This window comes from Musca vetustissima, unplaced genomic scaffold (genome assembly GCF_032173495.1).
Source record: "Musca vetustissima isolate MV318-11 ecotype Yass unplaced genomic scaffold, APGP_CSIRO_Mvet_v1 utg66897, whole genome shotgun sequence".
Lineage (NCBI taxonomy): Eukaryota > Metazoa > Arthropoda > Insecta > Diptera > Muscidae > Musca > Musca vetustissima.
This window is the reverse complement of record NW_026874389.1, coordinates 68,410-90,173: the sequence shown is the minus strand read 5'-3', so window position 1 is coordinate 90,173 and position 21,764 is coordinate 68,410. Positions and strand designations below refer to the sequence as shown.

At 36.1% G+C, this 21,764-nt stretch overlaps 1 protein-coding gene across 1 annotated transcript; it reads right to left on the bottom strand.

The window, feature by feature from the left end:
• Positions 1 to 2,190: 2,190 nt before the first annotated feature.
• LOC133333468 (serine/threonine-protein kinase tousled-like 1) lies at positions 2,191 to 20,763 on the bottom strand. The gene is made up of 8 exons (XM_061541789.1): positions 20,675 to 20,763; positions 6,096 to 6,763; positions 3,977 to 6,002; positions 3,725 to 3,903; positions 3,234 to 3,426; positions 2,953 to 3,158; positions 2,657 to 2,876; positions 2,191 to 2,578 (listed from the first exon to the last, which is right to left on the bottom strand). Exons 2-8 carry the CDS (start codon positions 6,761 to 6,763, stop codon positions 2,318 to 2,320), a joined length of 3,753 nt encoding a protein of 1,250 aa, XP_061397773.1. The 5' UTR covers positions 20,675 to 20,763; the 3' UTR covers positions 2,191 to 2,317.
• Positions 20,764 to 21,764: the final 1,001 nt, after the last annotated feature.

Here is a 21,764-nt window from a genome sequence, read left to right as displayed (position 1 = left end):
ATTATATCTAATGATTATAATAATAATATTATATATGTGTGTTTTTATAATTAATTATTTAAAAGTTAGGCTTAAATTTACCATAATTATTTTTTTGCTTGTAAATTAACTTAATTTTTTTATTTTTGTTTTGCTCTTCCATATCTTGATTTTTTTTAATATTTATATATTTTTTCTCAGAGAATATTTCTTGTTTTTTTCTTTTCATCTTTTTTCCATATAACAAAGTTTCTTAAACAATTTTTTAATTTAGTTTTTTTGCTGCTGTTCTTTTGTTTTTTTTTCTTATCTTATCCACAGAAATTCTCATTAAATGTGTTGCTTTATTACTTGTTTTTTGTGTTTCATCAAAACGTTCACATTATCCTTGTAGGCTAAACATTTTTATTTTTTATTTTTTGTTTCTAACTTACAATTAAAAAATTCTTTTGCAGTTGGTTGGTATTGTGTTTGTTGTTGTTTTTTGCTTAAAAATGAATCACCATATTTTACACAGACAGAGAAGAAAATTATGGCGGAATAGCTCATTTGTTTTGTCTTTACAGCATTGGTTCAAAGAAGTTATTTTTCAGGCAGATTAATCGAAAATGGATTTTTTTTTATATGTGGGGTGGATGATGGCTTTACAAAGGCATTATGTGGGATTTCATTAAATAGTTTTAAATTTTTCAAATTGAATTGCATTTCTCCGAACTAAACTTCTAAATAATTGAGTGGAGGGAGGAGCATATGATTTTAGCCCCAAATCGAAGATTCATTTTACAGTACAGTTTTAAATGTCTCATTATTAATAAAATTTCCGATACGAAATCCCCATACGAAACTTTGTAATAAAATTCAAATGGGATACAAACAACGATTACAACACCCAAAAAAAAATTCGAGAACTATTTTGAATATTTATATAAATATATAAACAGAAATGGTTGACAGATATAAATCGTTAACCAAGCGGGGATGCCAAACAGCAAAATGTTGTTGTTGTTATTTTAATTTTTAGCAAATAAATATTTTTTAAACAATACTGGAATGTTTTCTTAAAATTACGTTTACATTTTTTAGTCTACATAGAATGATGAAGACAAGTGGAAATATTTACTTTTTAATTGGAATCGAATCGTGTTCGTATCGTATCATTTTAAATCGGGGCATTTGTAAATGCGAAAGCTTTAGAGAAGAATTTACTAAAGCGCAAAATAAATGAAATGAAAACATTTCAAATGATATATAGCAAGGAAATTATTAAACAAAGGCGTTACACAAAGAAAAGGCTCGACCACCTATCCAACCACACCACACACAAAAAGCCACACCCAACGCGAATGCACTAAAGTAGTAGCTAGCCTAAGGTCGGTTCGTCGTCATATATCTACAAACACCCCACCAAAATATTATCATTTCCCCATGCATTCTCTTTTGCATTGCAAGAGTTCTGTATGTGGGGAAAAATAAAAATCTATTCTGGCGAACGGCAGTGTAAAAGTTTTATGTTAATTTCCTCCTATGTTTTAATACAAGATAATGCAAGAGAGGAGGAATGTGTTCCTGTGTACATCACTTTCTTTTGGGGGGAGAATTTTCAACCTAAACTTATTTCATTTCTTTCTTCTGCTTTTTATGTTTTGTTTTTCTTCTGTTTTTCCTAAGAAAATGTTAGCATTTTATGTTGTTGTTGCTGTTGTTTGCTTTGACGACATTGCTGTTGCATTGTTGTTAGGGCATGTTGTTGTTGTTGCTGATTGCGAAAACTTCTTGTACCAACATAACCGCCGCCACCACCGAAACTGCTATTATTGTTGTTTGCCATACCACCCGTTGTTGTTGTTGTTGGCAGCATTGTTGTAGTAGATGATGTTGTATGCGGTGTTGAAGATGATGAGGAGCTGGCTGCATTTGTTCTTCTTGTAGTATGATGATGGTGATTATGTGACTGCTGTTGTTGTTGTTGAATATTGTTGTGATGAGACGACGACGACATTCTTGATGTAGAATGATTGTTGTTGTTGTTGCTGCTATTTATATTCAGATTCTGATTTATAATGCTGCTGCTATGTTGATGATTTTGATGTCTAGTAATATGATGTTGTTTATGATGATTATTGTTATTATTGTTGTTGTTGCTGCTGTGGTTGTTGGTACTATGATGATCCTGTTGTTGTTGTAATGCCTGTTGATATTGATGAGGATGTTGGTGATGATGATTGTGGCCAATATTATTATTATTGTTGTTGTGGTTGTTGTTGTTGTGATTGATATTACTACTATTACTTTGTATTAACTTTAACAATTATGAATTGGAATTACGTTTAGTGTGCAGCTAGGACGAACTCGATTGATTCAAATTGCCAAACATGCCCGCTGAAAATGATGTCTGTCCGGCAGAATTGGCTTGATTACCTGATGATTGCTGTTGCTGCTGTTGTTGCTGCTGCTGTTGTTGTTGTTGCTGCTGTTGCTGTGTCAGCGATTGACCACGGCCATGCTTTGGAATGGGAGGTTGTATGTATTCGTGCCGCGCCAGCGCAAATACATCCATGCGATCTTCTTTACGATAAGCCAAACATCCTCGAATAAAGCTCTGCCGCAAAAAAGTAACAAACAAATTAAATAAATAAATAATTCCACTATATAAATCGCACACACACAAGATCCTTACCTTTGCTTCATTTGATACTGTTGGTTTAGTGGGGAATTGTACTTCAGTGGCTTTCAATATGGTGTTCTCCTCTAATATGGTGGCTTGTGATTGATTATGGCCAAATGGTTTCTTGCCATACAAACATTGATAGAATATCACACCCACACTCCAAACATCAACTTTAGATGAGATTTTTGGGGGATTCTTACCCACCACAAAACATTCTGGTGGCAAGTACCTACAAATTACACACACAAACGCAACAAAATTAATATACACTCATAGATCATAATATATGCATATTGATTGCTTACCAATATGTTCCTGCGCCCTGTGAAGTTAAATCCATGCCATGATCAGGATTGTAATTTTCATCATCCATTACTTTGGATAAACCAAAATCGGTAATTTTAATTTCACCGCATACATTGCCCTCGGTTAATAGAATATTACCCGGTTTCAAATCATAATGGATAACCGGTGGTTTAATCTCATTCAAATATTTTAGAGCAGATACAACCTTAAAGGGAAAACGGATAACAATTTTTTTAACATAAATCAATTTATTAAAATAAGAACAATATCAAACACATACCTGCATTATAATGGAACGTGCTTCACGTTCGGGTATCGTCTTATGTTGTTTTAGATAGAAATCTAAATCATGACCATCACAATATTCTAAAACCGTACAGAATGAATTTGCATCGATTTCAAAGACATCATATAATTTCACCACTCTGGGATGATCGAGGGCCTTGTGAATGTTATATTCTCTCAAAGCGTGTCTGGAAGAATAAAGAAGCAAGATTATTAAATGTACATTATAACAGAATTGTAAGCTAGTTCTATAGTCAGATATAAATATTGAAATTCCCTCAATAAACAATTATTTAAAATAGATTATCATATAAACCGAGCCTTTGTGACAGTCATACGTATTTAACATCCCATGTTAACTTGTTTTTGTATCTCCTTTTTTCCTCTTCTAATCAATAAAATTCCACCCATTCCCACCCACACTTGAAAACAATCAATTAGTTATCAAACAAGCATTCCCACATTTGTCTTCTCTCTCTCGCTTACTTGATATAATTGGCCTTCTTATCTTCTTTCCAATCCTTATTCAATTGATGAACTTTACATGCTACATAACGTTGTTCCTTTAAATCAAATGCCTTGTGGACTTCTGAGAAACCACCTTTACCCAAAAGCATCAGCAATAGATAGCGTTCATTCAATACTGGGTGATTATTGAAGCGGGACTGAAAATACACAAAACACAATTATTAAATACAAATCATATCACATATAATTTGATTGCATTTCGAAACCTACCTGATCTTCATTCAAAATACGTTTCAATTCACGTATATGCAAATTACGTTCACGTTCCAATTTTTCCATTTCTAACTGAAGATCGGCATCTTCCTTTTTGAGAGCATTTTGGCGTAACTTAAGAATCTCATCGTATTCGTAATATTCTTGAGCGGTATAGACACCTGATACGGGATCAGGTTTAAGGAACGTTGCTGAATCGGAACCACTGCCAGAATTATCACCTCGTCCCGAACCACCGCCACCACCACGATCCGATAAACGATCTGAACCCATGCCAGTACCGCTGGTACCACTGCCGCCATTGTGCAACAGTTGGTTTTGAGCTTGTGTCGAATTGGATCGTGATAGGCCACGACCACTGCCGCCACCACCGCCCGTAGCCGATGAAACGCCACTGATGCCGCTATCGTTGCCCGACAGACGATCACATCCAGCATTCATGTTGGAGGAATCATTGGAATTGGAATTCTGCTGGCTATTGTTGTTACGCTTGCGACCAGATTCGGCTGGCCGTTTCTTCATTAGTTGCTTCTTTTGACGATCGATTTCCTCACGTTCGGCCGAGATTTCTTCTTGTCGTCGATTCAACTCCTGGAAGGCATAGCCGTCGGTCCAGTTTTCCTGGAATGTAGCACCTACACGCTGTGTAACGAACTGGCCCAGTCGCAGTCTGTTCTGCATGCACTTTTGACGAGCCTCCTTTTTCTCGATGCTGGACTTCTCCTTCAGCAGCTTCTTGACCACATCAATACACTTGGCTATGTGGGATTTGTGTTGATCGATTAGTTTTTGATGAGCAATAATTTGACATTTTTGTTCATCAGACAGTCTTGTCATCTCATCCAATTTTGATTTGCTAGATTCACTCTCCGATTCACGTTCTTGCATGTCGTGTTGAGAGAGATCGGTTTGAGTTGCTTTGGTAACCGTCGATGTCGAGGGTTGTGGCTGGGGCGCTCCACTAACGCCAACCGTTTGTGGTACACCACCTGGATTGTTGGTGAGCATGCCGGCATGTTGCAGTGAATTGAGTTGGGCGGCCGCTGCAGCGGCCATTTGCTGTTGCTGCGAGGTTGTCAGTGTCTGTTGCACGTTGGTGGCAACGACGGAAGAGGCGGGAAGTTGAAGAGTTTGCTGTTGCTGCTGCTGTGGCAGGGGTGGTGGAGGAGGCCCATTGCCCGCGCCGCCACCTGCGCCCGCCGTTGTTGCACCTCCCATCAAGGAACCGGCCGCAGCTTGATTGTGTGCCATGTGGGAGGACGACATTAGACCAACATTACCGCCCACTCCAACTAGGGGTGACTGCGGAGGAACCATTGCATTGGAAGTTTGCTGCTGTCTTTGCTGCTTACCCGTTACCGAGTTGGCAGCCGCTACACTACTGTAATGGAAATCTGGAGGCGGGGGTTGTGACGTAGGTGTTGGCGGTATACCGCCAGGTGCGGAAATTTGTGGTTGTTGTGGACTAGGTGGATACATGGGATACGCGCTATTACCGCCGCCTACAGATGTTGGCACTTGTTGGGCCTGGGGCCCAGGTTGCTGCTGCGACTGCTGTTGTTGCGGGCCAGCCGATGAGGGACTCTTAGAGCCGCCGCCAGCTGTATGCCTCATAGGACTATTAGTGGCTCCTGTGGACTGTACACTTAGCTTAGCATTGAAATAGTCATTGATCTTTTTGTTATCGCCTATAGAGCCTCCGCTACCGGGTGGTAGGAGACGAGGTGTCTTGCCGCCGCCAGCGCCCACGCCAGAGCCGGGCATTTGAAGACGATCCTGTTGAGCACCTAAATTTAGAGATAAATTGTTTTTTAATAACTGTGAGCCAGAAGATGACGAGGAATTGTTGTGTTTAGTTGATTTACTAGCGTTGCTTGAATTATTACCTCCGTTACCGCCGCCGGGACCGCCGCCACCACCTCCTCCACCAGCACCACCACTGTCGTCTGTATGCAGAGCTGTTATTTTTCGTTTACGTTTTCGTTCAGTGGGAGTGCGTGATAGTTTTTCCATGCGTCCAGTATTTGTGGCACTACCAACGACACCGCCGCCTCCTGAACTACCGCCACCACCACTGCTACCAACTGTCTGAGGCTGGTGCGAAAGCTGATGTGGAAGATGGTGATTTGTGGTTTGCATGGCATTTGGATCTGCTGATATACCCATACCGCCAGTGCCGCCAGTATTCATCATACCGTTGTTGCCAGCTGTTGATACTGCTACGTTTGCCGTCTGCTGATGCTGCAAAATACCAATTTGTTGTTGTAGAATACCGCTGGATTGTTGCTGCTGTGCACTTAGCATGTCTGAATTAACAACATCTTTTTCGCTGTGTGAAGAGCCAGTGCTCATATTCGAGTCAGGATTACTGCTGTGGCCACCACCACTGTGTTGTTGCTGATGATGCAGCAATAGATGTTGTTGTGAATGTGTTTGTTGTTGCTGCTGCGATGTTGGTGTCTGTAGATGGTGATGTTGTTGTTGCTGCTGTTGTAGATGTGAAGTATGAGGATTTGTGGCAAGTGTTTGGGGCTGTTGTTGGGAATAATGTGTTATATGTTGTTGTTGCAATTGCTGCAATTGTTGCTGCTGCTGTTGTTGTTGTGATTGCTGTTGTTGCTGTATTAATTGCGGTTGCTGGACCTGTGACAAAAGTGCCTGTTGCGATTGTTGTTGTTGCTGCTGTTGTGAATTATGAACAAAATGTTGTTGCTGTTGTGTTGTATGATGGCTTATGGACGTCGATGTCTGTGGGGCCATCTGCAATTGAGCGCCGGCGGACATCTGTAAATAAATCAGAGAAAAAGAAGAAGAATGCTAATTAGTATAACGTTTACTTCTTTCAATAAACAATAAATACGATTATGTAAGGAATTATCAATGTAATTGTTGCAAAAAGTTAAGCAGACAAACTACTTAGCCTGTCAGAAGGAAACATGACTGTCTTTGTGCTTTTGTCTTTAAATCAGAGTTAAAGTTTGCCCCCGTGCCATTACGGCAAAGGCACGTTACAATTGTCACTAATCGTGGGCTTTACCAATGTCAGCCAACCAGCCAACAATGACAGGTAAACACAGCTGATACGTTACATACGTCAAATGATAACACGTAATCTACTAATTGCAGCAGCTGTAATTACTCTCTCGCCACTTTACGATTAAGATTTTAATCAATGGCCACAATTAATTAATAAGATTGATTATTGTTATGTATTATGGTGAAATTAAATAAAAAAATTATTGTCACAGTATTTTATGGAATACAAAATTTATTTGAGGTTAAGGACTTTTTTGTACTTTTCTCAAAGAAGAAACTAATATGTCGCCCAAGGAAATTTCAGGAAGTAGACAACAGACAGACATTAGAATAAATTGAAGAAACCAATTTCATATCCTTGGATGATATGCTAAATGTGCAAGCAAGATATTCACACGCACACACACAATTCAAATAAAGAAGAAAAAACTCAATGAATTTTTAAGGGTGGAATCTTAAAATCACCAAGAGGAAAGAAAAAAGTGATTCTTTGACTACTTCGAATTTGACATACTTATATACTCCGCCGTGTGTCACAACACATACATACAATACATAGAGCAGAAGACGAGCCGACCGAACGACTGTCCGACCGACCATGTAAAAGTAAAGCAAAAGTATGTATGTATAATTAAAATCATTTATAATAAAGAAGAATCACGATGGAGAGGACGGAAGGAAGGAAATAGAAGAAAAGAAAAACTAATCAAATGTCAAAATCACAAATCAAAAAGGTTTTTTTTTAAATAAATGCTAATAACACTTTAACTTATTTATTGTAGTTGTTTCAACACACAAACTCACATCTTTTAAACATCATCATTGTTAAAATTTATTTTGGTTGTTGTTATCCTTCAATTGTAATTAATTGTTACTATTTGTAATTCCATTAAATATTTTATTTTGTTCACTCCAGTTTTCTTTCTTTTTTCCGTTTTTGCCTTATATATTTCTGTCAAAAAATATTATTTCTTCTTATTTCTCTTCTTTCATTCTTTGTACTTTTTTAACTACATTTGTTTATTGTTACTTTTTTCTTTAGATTTCAATTGGGAAAAAGATGACGGCAATGATGATGGAACAGCTGTCGTTCGTTTATTCTTTATTAAAATGACAGAGATGTCTACTCGTCACTCTCTCGCCCAAAGAGAGAAAGAGTTAACACTACTGTGTCACACACCACACACAACACTCACGAATGTACTCAATGATTATGTCAAAATTGTCAAATTATTGCCAGTGTTGTAAAATGTTTTCATTTAAGAATCGTTCAAACACAACAGCACCACTCACGGCGACGAAAGCAAATAACGAAGACAAAGGAGAAGTAAATGAAAAAGATGATGAAAACACAACAATCAAAACAGAGAACAAACACTACAGAAAAATATATACAAAAGCAAGCAAACAACAGAGCCAGCCAACAGTGTATAATACACGAAGAAGAAGAGGCAGTGTACGGCGATTTTTGTTTCTCTGTTAAACACGCACAAACACACACACACACCACCCAGCCGGCCGAAGAGTGTGCTAAACATATACTAAAGTGAATTTACTCGTGCAGGCCTACTATTGTTGTTGTTTGCTATATCCTCGGTGCACACACACGCGTATTTTTCAAGCAACAACAACAAAATCCGCGAATAAACACGAAATGTCTATAGAACCCATCGACAAACAGGCGAATTGTTGTTCGGTCGACCGACCAGTCGTTAGGTTGGTTGGTCCGGCGATTACGTCGTTGTTGTTTTTGCCATTTTTACAAAGAAGTGGGGGAACAACAAGAAGAAGAAAAAGAAATAGCAGTAGAGAAAAAAAAGTTTAAGAGATTTGCATGAAGTATCGACTACCGACCGACGTACGGTTAAATATGTATATGGCTGGGGCAAAAAAAAAAAAAAACAGCAAAACACCAACAACAAAAAAGAAGACGGCAGTGGCGACGACGACGACGAATACAACAAGACGACACACAGAATAAATACGGCAAATAAAAAATAACAAAAGCAGGCACGAGAAAAAATAAAAATGGCTACCACGAAGGGAGAAACAACGATTCAAACTATAGACTATTGTGATTAATTTATATTTGGGGTATAAAAATCCGAAAAAAATAATTTCAATTAAATTGTTGTTGTTTTGTTGCACTTTACACTTTTACACAAAAATGACAAATTATTACACTTTGTTTAAAACTTTTCTTTGGTTATTTTTCATTTGACTTTTTTTAAATAAATAAATTTTGTTTTAATTTTTCATTATTTTGCAACTTTCTTTTTTATAAATTTTTTTTTTTTTTTAATTTTTTTTAACACACACACCCATACTCACACAATATTACTATGCGAATTTATTAGTTTTTTGCAATTTTGTTTTTCTTTCGGTCCGTTTTTTATCTTTTCTCAACCTACCGATGACTGTCAAAACGACATTTGCTCTATGTGATTTGAGTGTGAGTGCCAAAGAGACAGGCATAGAGCATGTCTAGATGTGTGTGTGTGTCTGTGCGAGTGTATATGGGAGTTAAAACAACACTGCTGCCACAGAGTTACGGAAAAATACTTTTTTTCTTCTTATTGAAATTATATGCTTCTTCTTCTTCTTGATATGATTTTTTTGCGAAAAATTAAGTTATGATTGTTTGAAAATTTCAAAATTGATTATTTCATTTTCTTTGTCAATCGTCAACATCATCGTATTTGTTTTTGTTCACTTGGGCGATGAATAAATTTTTTTGCTTTTGGGAGAGAATCGTGTATGGGTGTGTGTGTGTGCGCGACTGGTGCCACTGAAATGTGGAAAAAGCAAATAAAAAATTAATGGATTTTTTTCCATTCTTCAATTTTTTTTCGCAAAAATTTTTTTCTTTTATTAAAACACTTTCCAACACTGGCGTTTTTATCAAAAAAATAATTTTAATTAAATGATTAAAATAAAATTACTTTTCACTGCATTTTCTTTTTTTTTTTGTAATTTACAAATTTGTAGTTTTTGTAATGATGATGAAGAAGAAAAAACTCTGTATGGATATTTTAACGAAAAAACTTGTCTTGTTCCGCGAGACGTTGATAATGTTAAAAGGAAGGAAGAGAAATATTTTATACGCCAATAAATGGTCTCATGATGGTGGTGGTGTGTTGTTGTCTCATCGTCGTGCTGCTGCTTGCTTGCTGTTCGCAACGTCATTGTACAAAACATACATACCTACATCCAGACAGACATACATATACCAACATGCATAGAGTGCTCAATGAACGCGCGAGGGAGCAAATAAATGTGTGTATGTATCTTTTGCCAAAATGCTCTGGCTATGAAGAATGTGTGAATAGAGTAAATAGCAATAATAAAAACAACAACAATGAGGAAAACAAAATCATTCAGAGACAATGGGTTGCCGTGTTTTACAAAAATCCCATGGAATAAACAAATCAAGTAGCTGAAAAAACGGGGAACATTTTTTTCCTAACTGAAATCCCAAGTAGTGGTTGGGCAGCAAAATTAATACCCAATTTTACTTCTCTTAAGTTTACAACAGTTTCTCTGGTTTAATGGCTCTCTGTCCCCCAACCATTATAATTGCCAAAATAAAATTATGCCATTCACGTTCTCTCTCACACACGACCAACAGTAGCAAATCTTTGCAATTCTCTCTTGCACAGCACACTCTTTTTTAATACATATTGTTTTTGGTGTTTTATTTTTTCCTGTTGTGTTGTGTTCTGTTATGTTGCCCTGTTGTTGTATTGTTGGTTGGTTGGTTACAGAGAAGAATATGCGCCGTCGCTGCTGCTGCTGCCGCTGTTGTTTTTGGGGAGATATAACAAGATAAGGTGTTAAATTAACAGATGTTAGGTCAATGAGGTGTATCATTTGACTGTCTTATTTATTATTCAAACACAGTGGGACATTTATGGTTTGCTGGCGGCAAGGCATTTAACAGAGAGTCGGTTGGTTTTACATTGGGTTAAATTGTCGTTTAACATTCCCATGTAGATAATATAATATTAATGTGATATGTATGTATATTTGTTGTTGTAGATTGATGTAATTAATGTGATTAAGAAATTAAGAGAGTCTATGAAAATCAACATTATGACATTAAATTGGGTTGAAAAGAATTTTTCATGCACTTCATTAGCATGAAAAAAAATAAATAAAAATATATATTAAAAAAAATAAACAAAAATAATATAACATTAAGAATAGAACAATGATTTATTAAAAAAAAATAATATATTGAACTATTTTGAAATTGAAATAAAAAATATAAAATTAAAAAAAAAACTAGAATAACGTTTAAATATAGCAATGATTTACTAAAAAAATAATTTATTGAATTACGATGAAAAATTTTGGCACTTGTATTTTTTTATATTTGTTGAAGAATGTTGACAATTAAGGATTTTCCTTAATAAGTGTGATTTTTTTAAATAATTCTAACATACGTGGACATTTTCACAGGGTTAGAATGTTTGGAATTTTATTAATAATCTGATTTTTTTATATTTTATAGCTTGTAAACAATTTTTTTATTATTATATTTTATAGCTTTGTGTTAAAAACAAATTCTTTGTGTATTTCTTTCAAAGACCATTTTAATTTTTTTTTTTTTTAACATTTTATAGCTCTGTTTAAAAAATCTTTGAGTATTTTTTCAAAGACCAACAATATTTTTTTTCTTTCCTAATTTTTTCAATCCTTAAAAAATATTTCCAGCTAACGATAAAAAATCATATTTGGGAGATGATGATTAGGAACAAAAAATTCTGTACACGTTTGCAAGAATACATTTTTTTCGGTATGTATGTAGGTATGTATTCACAAAAAAATTAGGTCATCAAATAACAAAGCGTTTACATAAAAAGCCAAACCAAAAAAATGTTTTTCATCTCATTCAATATAAGAATAGAGAAAAAATGCCAACCAACCAACATGCATGCATGCAGCAGCAAGCAGCGCACATTAGTAGAGTAGAGAAATCATTTAATTTCAAATAGATTTTCCCCTCAATTTGACCAACCAACCAACATAATACGTATTAGATGTGAAAAGAGATTTTCTGGCAAGCAGGCTGGCAGGCAGACATTAAAACTATTTTCAACACATTAGAGAAGTAATGAATTATCGACTGTGTCTGCTTATAGCATACAACAGACAACCAACCTCCCATACGTACATGCATACATATATCTGTCAGAGAACTCCTCTGTCCGTCCGTGTGCCCGTCATTTCTTCTTCCTATATTTTCACAACACAAATTATTTCCGTTTTCACCACACCCCCACATCAAGTACCCGCACACACACACACACCCACCCATGCATATATGTATACAAAACACATATTTGAATAGCAACGTTTTTTAAGCTGTTGTTGTTGCTGCTTTGTTTTAATACCTAACTGCTCTAAGCAACGAACAACGGCAGCATCTCATCTCATATAGTCGTTAAAATTCAACACTACACCGCAACGCACTAAACAGAGAAGATGCAAAACCAAGCAAGCTAGGCAAGCCTGTCCGATTTTGTTATGGACTTTTGCAGACCTTACAATCCGAACCTATTGAAATGGGCCGAGCGACCGATGGAATGCTGCTGAATCAAATAATCCAAAACACCAGCATCATAGCGGTGGAAAAGAAGGAGCAAGAATAATAGTAGTAGTCAATTGGCAAAACAGGCATCCCCCTGAAACAAACAAACAACAACCAACTTCGCATTCAATCGGCGGCCCCAGTAGGTGTATGCAGCAACAGCATCGGCGGCAGCAATGATGAAAAAGAGAGCAAAACTTAAAATGCAAGTCAGACGAACGAAAGAACGACCGACCGACCATGCAAACAATCAACCGCATGTGCATGCATGCATATGAAACAACATTGAGAAGCAACAACAACAACGATACACTTCATACAATGCCATATCAAATGCATTGCCGTTGGTCGTCGACTCGTATGTCTGGCCGACCGTCATTCGTTGTCGACATCTCACACAGTGTCCACCAAGTCTCCTCCCCCCTCTCTCTCTCACACATATAAACAAATCTCAACAATACGAATCAAAAAACTTTCAAACAACAGCGAAAAAATTGCAAACCCGAAGATGAAACGAAACAACAACAAAAAAACAGCAGTAATACGAATTGGCAACAAAAACATTCACACACACCAAACGAACGAAAAAAAAACATGAAAAACTGAAATGAAAACTAAAAACCAGTCCAACTAGTTTAAAAGGGGAATGGACTCCAAGTAGTGATAACACCGATTGACGACGACGGCGAGACCGCCGCATACGAAATGAAAACACTGCAGCAGCAGCGGCAGACAAAGCAAAAGTGACAAGCGAAAAAAATAATTGTATGAAAAAAAGTCAAACAAGAAATGATACACTACCGACCGACGACGGGGACGGCTACACACAACAACGAGTTGGGGCCACCAGACCAATCTAACAGCCAACCAACAACAACAAAAAATAAACCGAAACAATTACAACAACAATCGCATTGCCTCCCAAATGGGGGGCAAAGCCATTTCAAACACAACGATCTTAGATACGACCGACGATGATGACTACACGGCCGACAACGACCTGATTGTACGACAAAATATTTGCAACAAATCTGAAATGGTTTGATAGCAACCAGCCAGCCAACCAACCAAACCTGTTTATGCAAATGTATGGAATGTTGTGAATGAGGATTGATTGCAGTGCAAAACACAACAGAGATGAGAAAAATTATACCAAGCAACAGAGATGGAAAGAAAATTATACAAAAAATTAACTATCCCGAATGTCGTGAATGTTGTAAAGAATATTTTTGTGGACAAATTAAGTCATTAATGTGAATTTTAAAAAATATTTTATCGTGATGTGAGGAGCTATTATAAAAACTTACAATTTAAAGAATAATTTGAATTTCTGTATTATTTTTAATGGACCATTAGACCTAATATCATGGTCCTTTGCATGAAAGAATATAAATGGTCTATTAGAGATATAGGAATGGATTTTTAAGCATTATTTATATATTAATTATTAAGTCAACGATATTGACTTTATAAAGATTATATATGGAATATATCTCTCGTATGGTCTATCATTTATAGCTCATTTATGGTCTTTGGAAAATTTACAATCAAAGCTACAAAATATTATTCTTTTAAAATTGTTTGAGCTATGTATCAGAAATATTACATTTTTTATAAGGGCGTCTACGACTTGATCTAAAATAAAGGACGGAAATAGATCTTAGAACGAGACTTTGCGGCTATCATATGGAGATTGATTCCAAAGGCTTTTATAGGCCTGCCTAAGAGTTCATATTTAAATTTTGTCCAAAAATCTTTTTTCATATCCATTATCGGGGATTATGAAGTAAATATTTTACATATTCGAGATTTGATTGCGAATTTTTGGAAGAACAGCTCTTTTAAAGACTTATGGGGCATGTCGGGAATATTTTGTCTCCAGCTAGGATTTAAGAAAATATTTTTTTTTGAGTATACTTTTTCCAAAGATTCCGCTACAGACGCCGATTTTCATACCATCAGCTATATGGATATGGAGGGTATATACACTTTGATATGGCATCGAAATATTGGTTTTAGATCACATGTTTCTTGGGACCAAATCCGTTTCAGACAATTGTTAATCGATTTACAAGTGTCCGTTCGTCTGTCTGGCTGGCTGGCACGCACGATAACTCTCGAAGGGAGTAACCGATTTTATGCAAACTTTGCACATCGTAATATTTCTACCCCCATAAAATATTCAAAATTGTGCTAATAATTAATTTTACAATATCATGCGAGCAGATTATCCAATATGAACTAAGCTTTGTACAACCAATCTTCTGGTACCTCCCCCACAAAGGATCAAGATTTTCAATATTTACAAATTCAATATTAGGCGAATGTAATATTATCTACATTATTTTTGGTTGGAGAAAAAGAAATCCATTATTTTTATATGAACTATAGGAGTTTATTTAACATGTCTCGGAATGTTCGATTTAGGCCAAGTATGCACCGATTTGTTGCCATTTTAAAGGTAACTTCTCTCATAGAAGTCCTGCTTTCTATTTGCAAAATACTCTATTAGTCGATTTTCACAATCCTACCTTAATACCAATTTTTTATCAATAAAAAAATTTTACAATGCAAAAAAAATATGGTAATCGCTTGGTACAATGTCCGGACTGTATGGCGGATGCATTATGTGTGGCCTAGCGATGTCCCGGTGGTAAACGACACCTCTCCTGTTGGCCAATTCAAACGGTCCAGTTGTTGACAGTAGAGATCAGAATTTAGCTTTTGACCATCTCATAATAAATAATCCACTTCCAGTCGCACCAAATACATAGCAGAACCTTTCTGGCCATTAGTCCCGGTTTGGCCCCCGTTTGAGGTGCTTAACCGCTCTTTGACCACAACCGTTTTCGAAGAGGGTTATCGTATGTGATCCATTTCTCATCTCCAGTCACCATCCGTTTAAGAAATGGGTCTGTCTCATTCCATTCCTATTTTTCCTGTTTATTGGTGTAGCACCCAAACATCAAGCTTCTTTTTGAACCCAGCTCTGTATAAATTGTTTATAACAGTTTTTTGGTCGATTTTTATCACCTGGGCGATGCTACGACTGCTAATTCGATCATGTCTCCGATTGTATCGAATACCGACCTAATGGATTTATTTTTCCCCAACCTAATATTTTCTTCTTTATATGACAACTTCATATTCCAATTGTTATCTATTTATTTTTATAATTTTTAATATTACTCCATATACGGTATTCTACATTATATTTACGACAACCGCAAATTTTGTACGATTTGTTTTGTCATATCTATTAACACAGTTTGCGGCCGGCAGACCACAACACGTTTTATGTGCCGGTTGTCGGTGAATTATGTTGCGACTTCCCCAAGTTCGATGTTCGTTTGCAGTTCGTTCGTTCGCATGGCAAAAAATCAGGTTTGATTGGGGTGTTCTCGCGTCGTTGATTGTTCGTCGGTCGTGTTGTGTGTTGTTGGCTGGCTGGTTCGCTGTTATCTCGCGTGCTATGTTGTCGTTCGTTGTGTCTCGTCGCGTCGTCGTAAATTGTTTTGGTTTGGTATGCATTCTTCTCATGTGTGGCGGCGACGGCGGCTCTGTTTCGTGTGTAAAACGTTTTAGTTTAACAGTTCATGCCGATGAGTCAAGGTCGAGAGACCGACCGTATAATACAACGTCACGTAACGTCAGCGAATTATAATTTTTGTTTTCTTTTTTGCTGGTACTTGCTACTAGTTGTTGTTGGTGTTGATTCTGTTGTTGTATGCTTTATGAAATAGACTCATACAGAAAAAATTTCGTTTTCAATTCACACCGATGTTTGTTTGATGAAGATGGTGATGATGAGCGCAGGCATGATATTCGGGCAAGTGAATGTGCACACATGAGGGAGTGTGAATGTGTTGTGTGTGTGTATGTGCGAGTTGTGTGTTTTTTTATTTGGGGGGATAAGTGTAGTATGGGGATGGATTTTCGTTTGTTTTTGTTTTACTCGCCCATATATGAAGATGGACTACGCGAGAAGACGACGTGCGATGGAGTAATTTGTGTGTTATGTTTGCACAGATAACGATACGGCAAACGACGATGATGGACGGACGGACGGACTGACAAATCAACCAACAAAAAATAATGAACAACGAATTAAACGACGACAGCGAACACTTTTTTGTACACATATTTTTAGTTACGGGAATGGAATATTTTTAGAATATTTTCATTTTTGTTGTTGTGTGTTTTCGTTGTTTTCTTTCTTTTTCACTGCGCTGCGCTATTTACACAAAGAATTCAAACACACAATAAAAACTAGTTGGTGTTTTTCTTATTGTTGTCGTTGTTGTTGTTATTGTTGATTTTGTGATAAAGTGAAATACATACCTAACTACCTACTCGAGACGAATACATTGCCTACACTCTGGGCGAATGATTTTGGCTACGTAAAGTGTAATTTCTTTTTAATAGAATATCCAGAGAAGGAGGAGAAGGAAAGGAGAGGAGAACAACAAACAAAGGAACAACAGAAAAAAAGTAATTGAACAGTGGGGACTTTTTCTCCACCACTTTTATCAGTTGATAATTTACACATTAGTTCTTGAATAATATATATTTAAAGGTTGTAGATTTTTTAAAATAAATATTCCAAAGAAAATGCAGTAATAGCGGTTGGTAATTCAATTATTGAAATTTTCAATGGTATCATTTGGCATCATTACAAAAAAGGAAAATTTTTAGGTGAAATTTTACAATTAGGCTACAGAAGTACGCAGATCATGATTTCTGATGGAACAACATAAAAAATCAAGAAGAGTCAGAGATGAAACCAAATCAACTAAAACGAAATTAAAACAAAAATTTAACCTTGAAGTTCATACATGTACAATCAGGACTTTTGCTGCAACTTAAGTGGCGTTCATTTAAAGTGGTTCGAAAACCTAATACGGATTATAATCCATAAAATATTTTAACCACAGTAAAATATGGAGATGCGGAAATAAATGTTTAGGGTTTCTTTTCATACTATGGCACTGGCCCTTTATATTGTATAAAGGGGAAAATGGATGCCCAAATGTATGTCGACATCCTTGAGAAAGTTAAGAAACACTATGCTGAGTGGAACATGCCTTTAAAGTGGGTTTTTTTCAAAACGATAATGACCCGAAGCATACTAGCAGAGCTGCCAAGGCCTGGCTTTTGAATAATGCAATTAGATGTTATGGACTGGCTTGCCCAATCTCCCGACCTCATTCACATTCAAAAGTTATGGACGGATGTTAAAGATGCCGTTTACAATGCTAGACCCAGAAATGAATAAGATTTGTTCATTTGGAAAAATATTCCTGTAGAGGGATGTCAAAATTTAGTAAACTCAATGGCACGACGGTGCAATGTTGTAATAAAAAACAAAGGATATTCTACTAAATACTAGCCATAGATATGAAGTGTATAACATTTGACGCAGGAAAAAAATATTACCTGGATTTACCTAATATAGAAATGAACTGCAATTTTTTTTTTTTTTTTTGCACTGACAGCGTTTTCAACATAATAAAGTCCAATACCATTGTTGTCCCTTGCTTCACAGTGCTGGGGCCCGAGTCATTGTACCCTCAGTCGTATGATTAATGAGGGAATATACACTTTGACACGAAAAACTGTGCCTCGTCGAAATATTGTTTTTGGATATGTTGCTTCTATGGACCAAATGCTTTTCAGGCAATTTTGAGTCGATTAACAAATGGCCGTCCGTCTAGCCGGCTGGTGCGCATGATGGCGAATGGAATATCCGATTTCAAACAAACTTTGCAAAAACTATTTCCTTTACCAAGCCTAGATCAAGTTCGACGATGGGGCCCATTTGGCCTACTCCGTCTGGTACTACTTATACAATTTTTATTAGGCGAATGAAAAGTCCGTTTTGAAACAAACTTTGCATAACCTATTACTTTACCCCTAAAAGGGGCGACTATTAATACATTTTTGTAGGGAGATTTGTTACCATATGCGAGTACAAAATACCAAAACTCCAAACGAAAATTTGGGGTACCCCATATATGAGGGCTATACGAAAAAATTGACCTATACTTATAATTTTTAGTGAAGATATTTGTGGTACCCAATAAGAACCCATTGTACCTAATTTCAGCGAATTTGGTTGGAAAACGCGCTTTAAAACCCCAAAATACCGAAAATGGGGAGGGGGATCCGTTATATGGGGGCTACCCGAAAAAATCGACCTATATTTAAAAGCGAACTCAAAAACCCCAAAATACCGAAAATTGGGGGTACCCTTATATGGTGGGCTATGCCTAAACGTGGACCCATATTCGAACTTGATCTGACTGCAGACGCTAGAATGGTATAGACGCTAGAATAGTTACAACAGACAGACGGGCATGCAAACAAATTTGACAAATTGGCAAATTTGACTTTATTGACAATACTGTAAAAATAATTAACTAATACAATTTATCATATGTTTTGGTATTAGTTTTTTTTTTTAATTAAGTATCAGAGGACAATAACCAGCCAAAAATGTATCTTTTGAATAAGTACTAAGATGCAGGTTCTAAACAAAACTAGTCGAAATTGCCTCAGTATCTCCTATAACGGTTAATCAAATATACCATTAAAGAATAATGCCATCGCTTCAATTTCACTAGACCTTAAAACGCTTCTAAATTTAAAAGTCATAAAACAGGGTTTGGTTTCGATGTAGAGAACCAGACAAGAAATGCCTAATGGTTACTTAGTGGAATTGCAAATAAAAAATCCACATTTACATTTACTTTCACACGACGACAACAGAGGAAAATATAACGACATTTAAGACGGCGGAACCCAAACCACCTCTACACTAAACAACACTCGACGACTACCTTACATGGCAACAAAACAAAAAAAAATTTTGAAATGTAGATAGGTATTACAATAGTAACAACACAACAGTGATATAAAAAATATAAAAATTTATATCTGAAGAAAAAAAACTAACAACTGCAAAACTACCTTGGTAAAAAAAATTTCTGCACAATAGAGAGTTGGCAAATTTTTCGCAATGTTAAAGTAAAGGTTTTTTTTTTGTTTTTATATGCCTTGCATGAATTAGTCTAATAAAAAATAATACATACATACAAACAACAACGAGCAAAAAAATTAAATACAACAGATGATGATGTCTATTTGGCGTTTGAGGTTACATGAAGAAATTATTTTTTTTTTTTTGGTTTTCCATTTGATGTTTATTACACACAAATAAATGTACATAGGCGAGGTGGTATATAAGAGTCTTATATACTACATTATTTTTTTTCAATTTGTTTCATATCTCCTCCTTATGGTTGGTATTTTTTATCGCGTTTTGTGTTTGCTCTAATTTTTTTCTTTATTTTCTTGTTAAATTCACATTATCATAATGTGAAACAAAAAACAACAAAAACAGAGCGGAGCAACCAACAACAATAAAAAACTCATTGTGTTTTCTTTGTTTTTATTGTGTGGATGTGTGGATGTGTGTCTCTCACTCTCGCCGCCCTCCTTTCTAATGCATTCTCGTCGTCGGTTCGTACGTTCGTTTGTCGTTATGGAATATTTTCGTTGTTTCTCGTGTTTTCTTCTTCTCTACTATTTTTTTCTTTTCAGGAGCCATATATTTATCATGAATAAAAGAAAAAAGGGGGAGAGAGCAAGATAAAATATTATGTGTCATAATATTGTTTTTTGTTGTTGTAAATGCAATTTTCTTTCCTTTTATTTCTATATTTTTTCTGTGTGTGCTTTAAAAACCCCTAAAGACCGTAGAAAAAAAGGAGTAAAAGAAACGCACGTGCTACTAATTTATACAACACTGGAGAGTAAGAAGAATACAAAAACACACAATTTCTTCTCTGTGGGGCTCTCTTGAAATCTCACTTCGACTTTGGTGCTGCTCGCAGTGTTTTTTTTGTTTTTGAACTACAATTGTTTACAATTTGCTATTTTTGTTGTTGTTTTTTATATTTTATTTTTTAGATGGTGTTTAATAAAATCCTCCGGTCATGAACATTTTTGTCCATTGCATTTTATCAATTTTCCTTTATTTTTTCATTTTTTGTTATAGTACTTACTCTTTGTTGAACATAAAGATTTTGTTGTTGCTGCTGTTGTTGTTGATGATGGTGATGAAGATTGTTGTGTTGTTGTTGCTGTTGTTTTCTATTCCTTTTTGTGGTTGTATTGTTTGTTGTAGTTGTCGTTAGGGGATTAATATAATTGACATTTGCTGTTGTTGTAGTTGTTATTAAACCGGCAGCAGCTGCAGCAGCTGTAAAATCTGTTGTCGATCTCTTACGAGTCCTTTTACTTGTTGTAGTTCTTGTATTGTTGTTATTGTTATTATTGTTTGTTAAACTTTTACCCGATATGGTGTTTGTGTTCGATGATGCTGCTGCTGTTGTTGCTTGTATAACAACCATAGGATTTGTTGTTTGATGATGATATTTGGCAAAATTTCGATGTGCTGAACTTTCTGTTATTGTTGAAGTCTCAATTAGCGACATTGGCAAAGTGAGAGACATTGGGTTTTTTGTGTTTTGTCAAGTTTTGTTTGTTTGTGCTTGCTTCTTTGTTGAGACTAAAAACCACACATTCACTATTCACCACACAGAGAGGAGAGGAAGTCTCGAGAGCTTAGTTCTCGTGTTATAACAGTTTCCTCTTCTTCTTCTACTATTCTATCAACAAAGGGAAAACACACGACGGGGCTACACAAACACTGTTGTTGCACTCGCGTATAGGAAACAAACACACACACTTTCTCTCTCTGTCTATCACTCACTGCAGTGGCTGACTGGCTCTCTGTTAACAAATGAGCAGCAGCAGCACTGTTATTGTTTTTGTGTGTATTTTGTACGGGAGGGTTTTGTTTATTTTTTTGCGTTGTATTTGAAATGCATTTTTCTATGATGGTTTGTTGTTGTTGTTACTGTAAACACAATGACTGTGTGTGTGTTGTGTTACGATTATTTTTTGCTGACACTGTTAAGTGTATGAGTATTTTAAAAGAGTGCTGTTGCCGTTGTTGTTATTATTATTATTATTTTTTCCTTGTTGTTGCTGTGGGTACGAGAGAAGAGCCCATAGAGTACAATGTTGGATTATAAACAGCTGTTTTCCGATGATGATGACGACGACCGGCTTTATTGACAGCTGCTAATA

Bases quoted from the DNA above. Each gene is read 5' to 3' on its own strand.
- LOC133333468 (XM_061541789.1), bottom strand. From the start codon at position 6,763: ATGTCCGCCGGCGCTCAATTGCAGATGGCCCCACAGACATCGACGTCC. The intron at 3,159-3,233 runs GTATGTGTTTGA...TTTCCCTTTAAG, and splicing joins CACGTTCCATTATAATGCAG to GTTGTATCTGCTCTAAAATA. The intron at 2,877-2,952 runs GTAAGCAATCAA...TGTAATTTGTAG, and splicing joins CAGGGCGCAGGAACATATTG to GTACTTGCCACCAGAATGTT.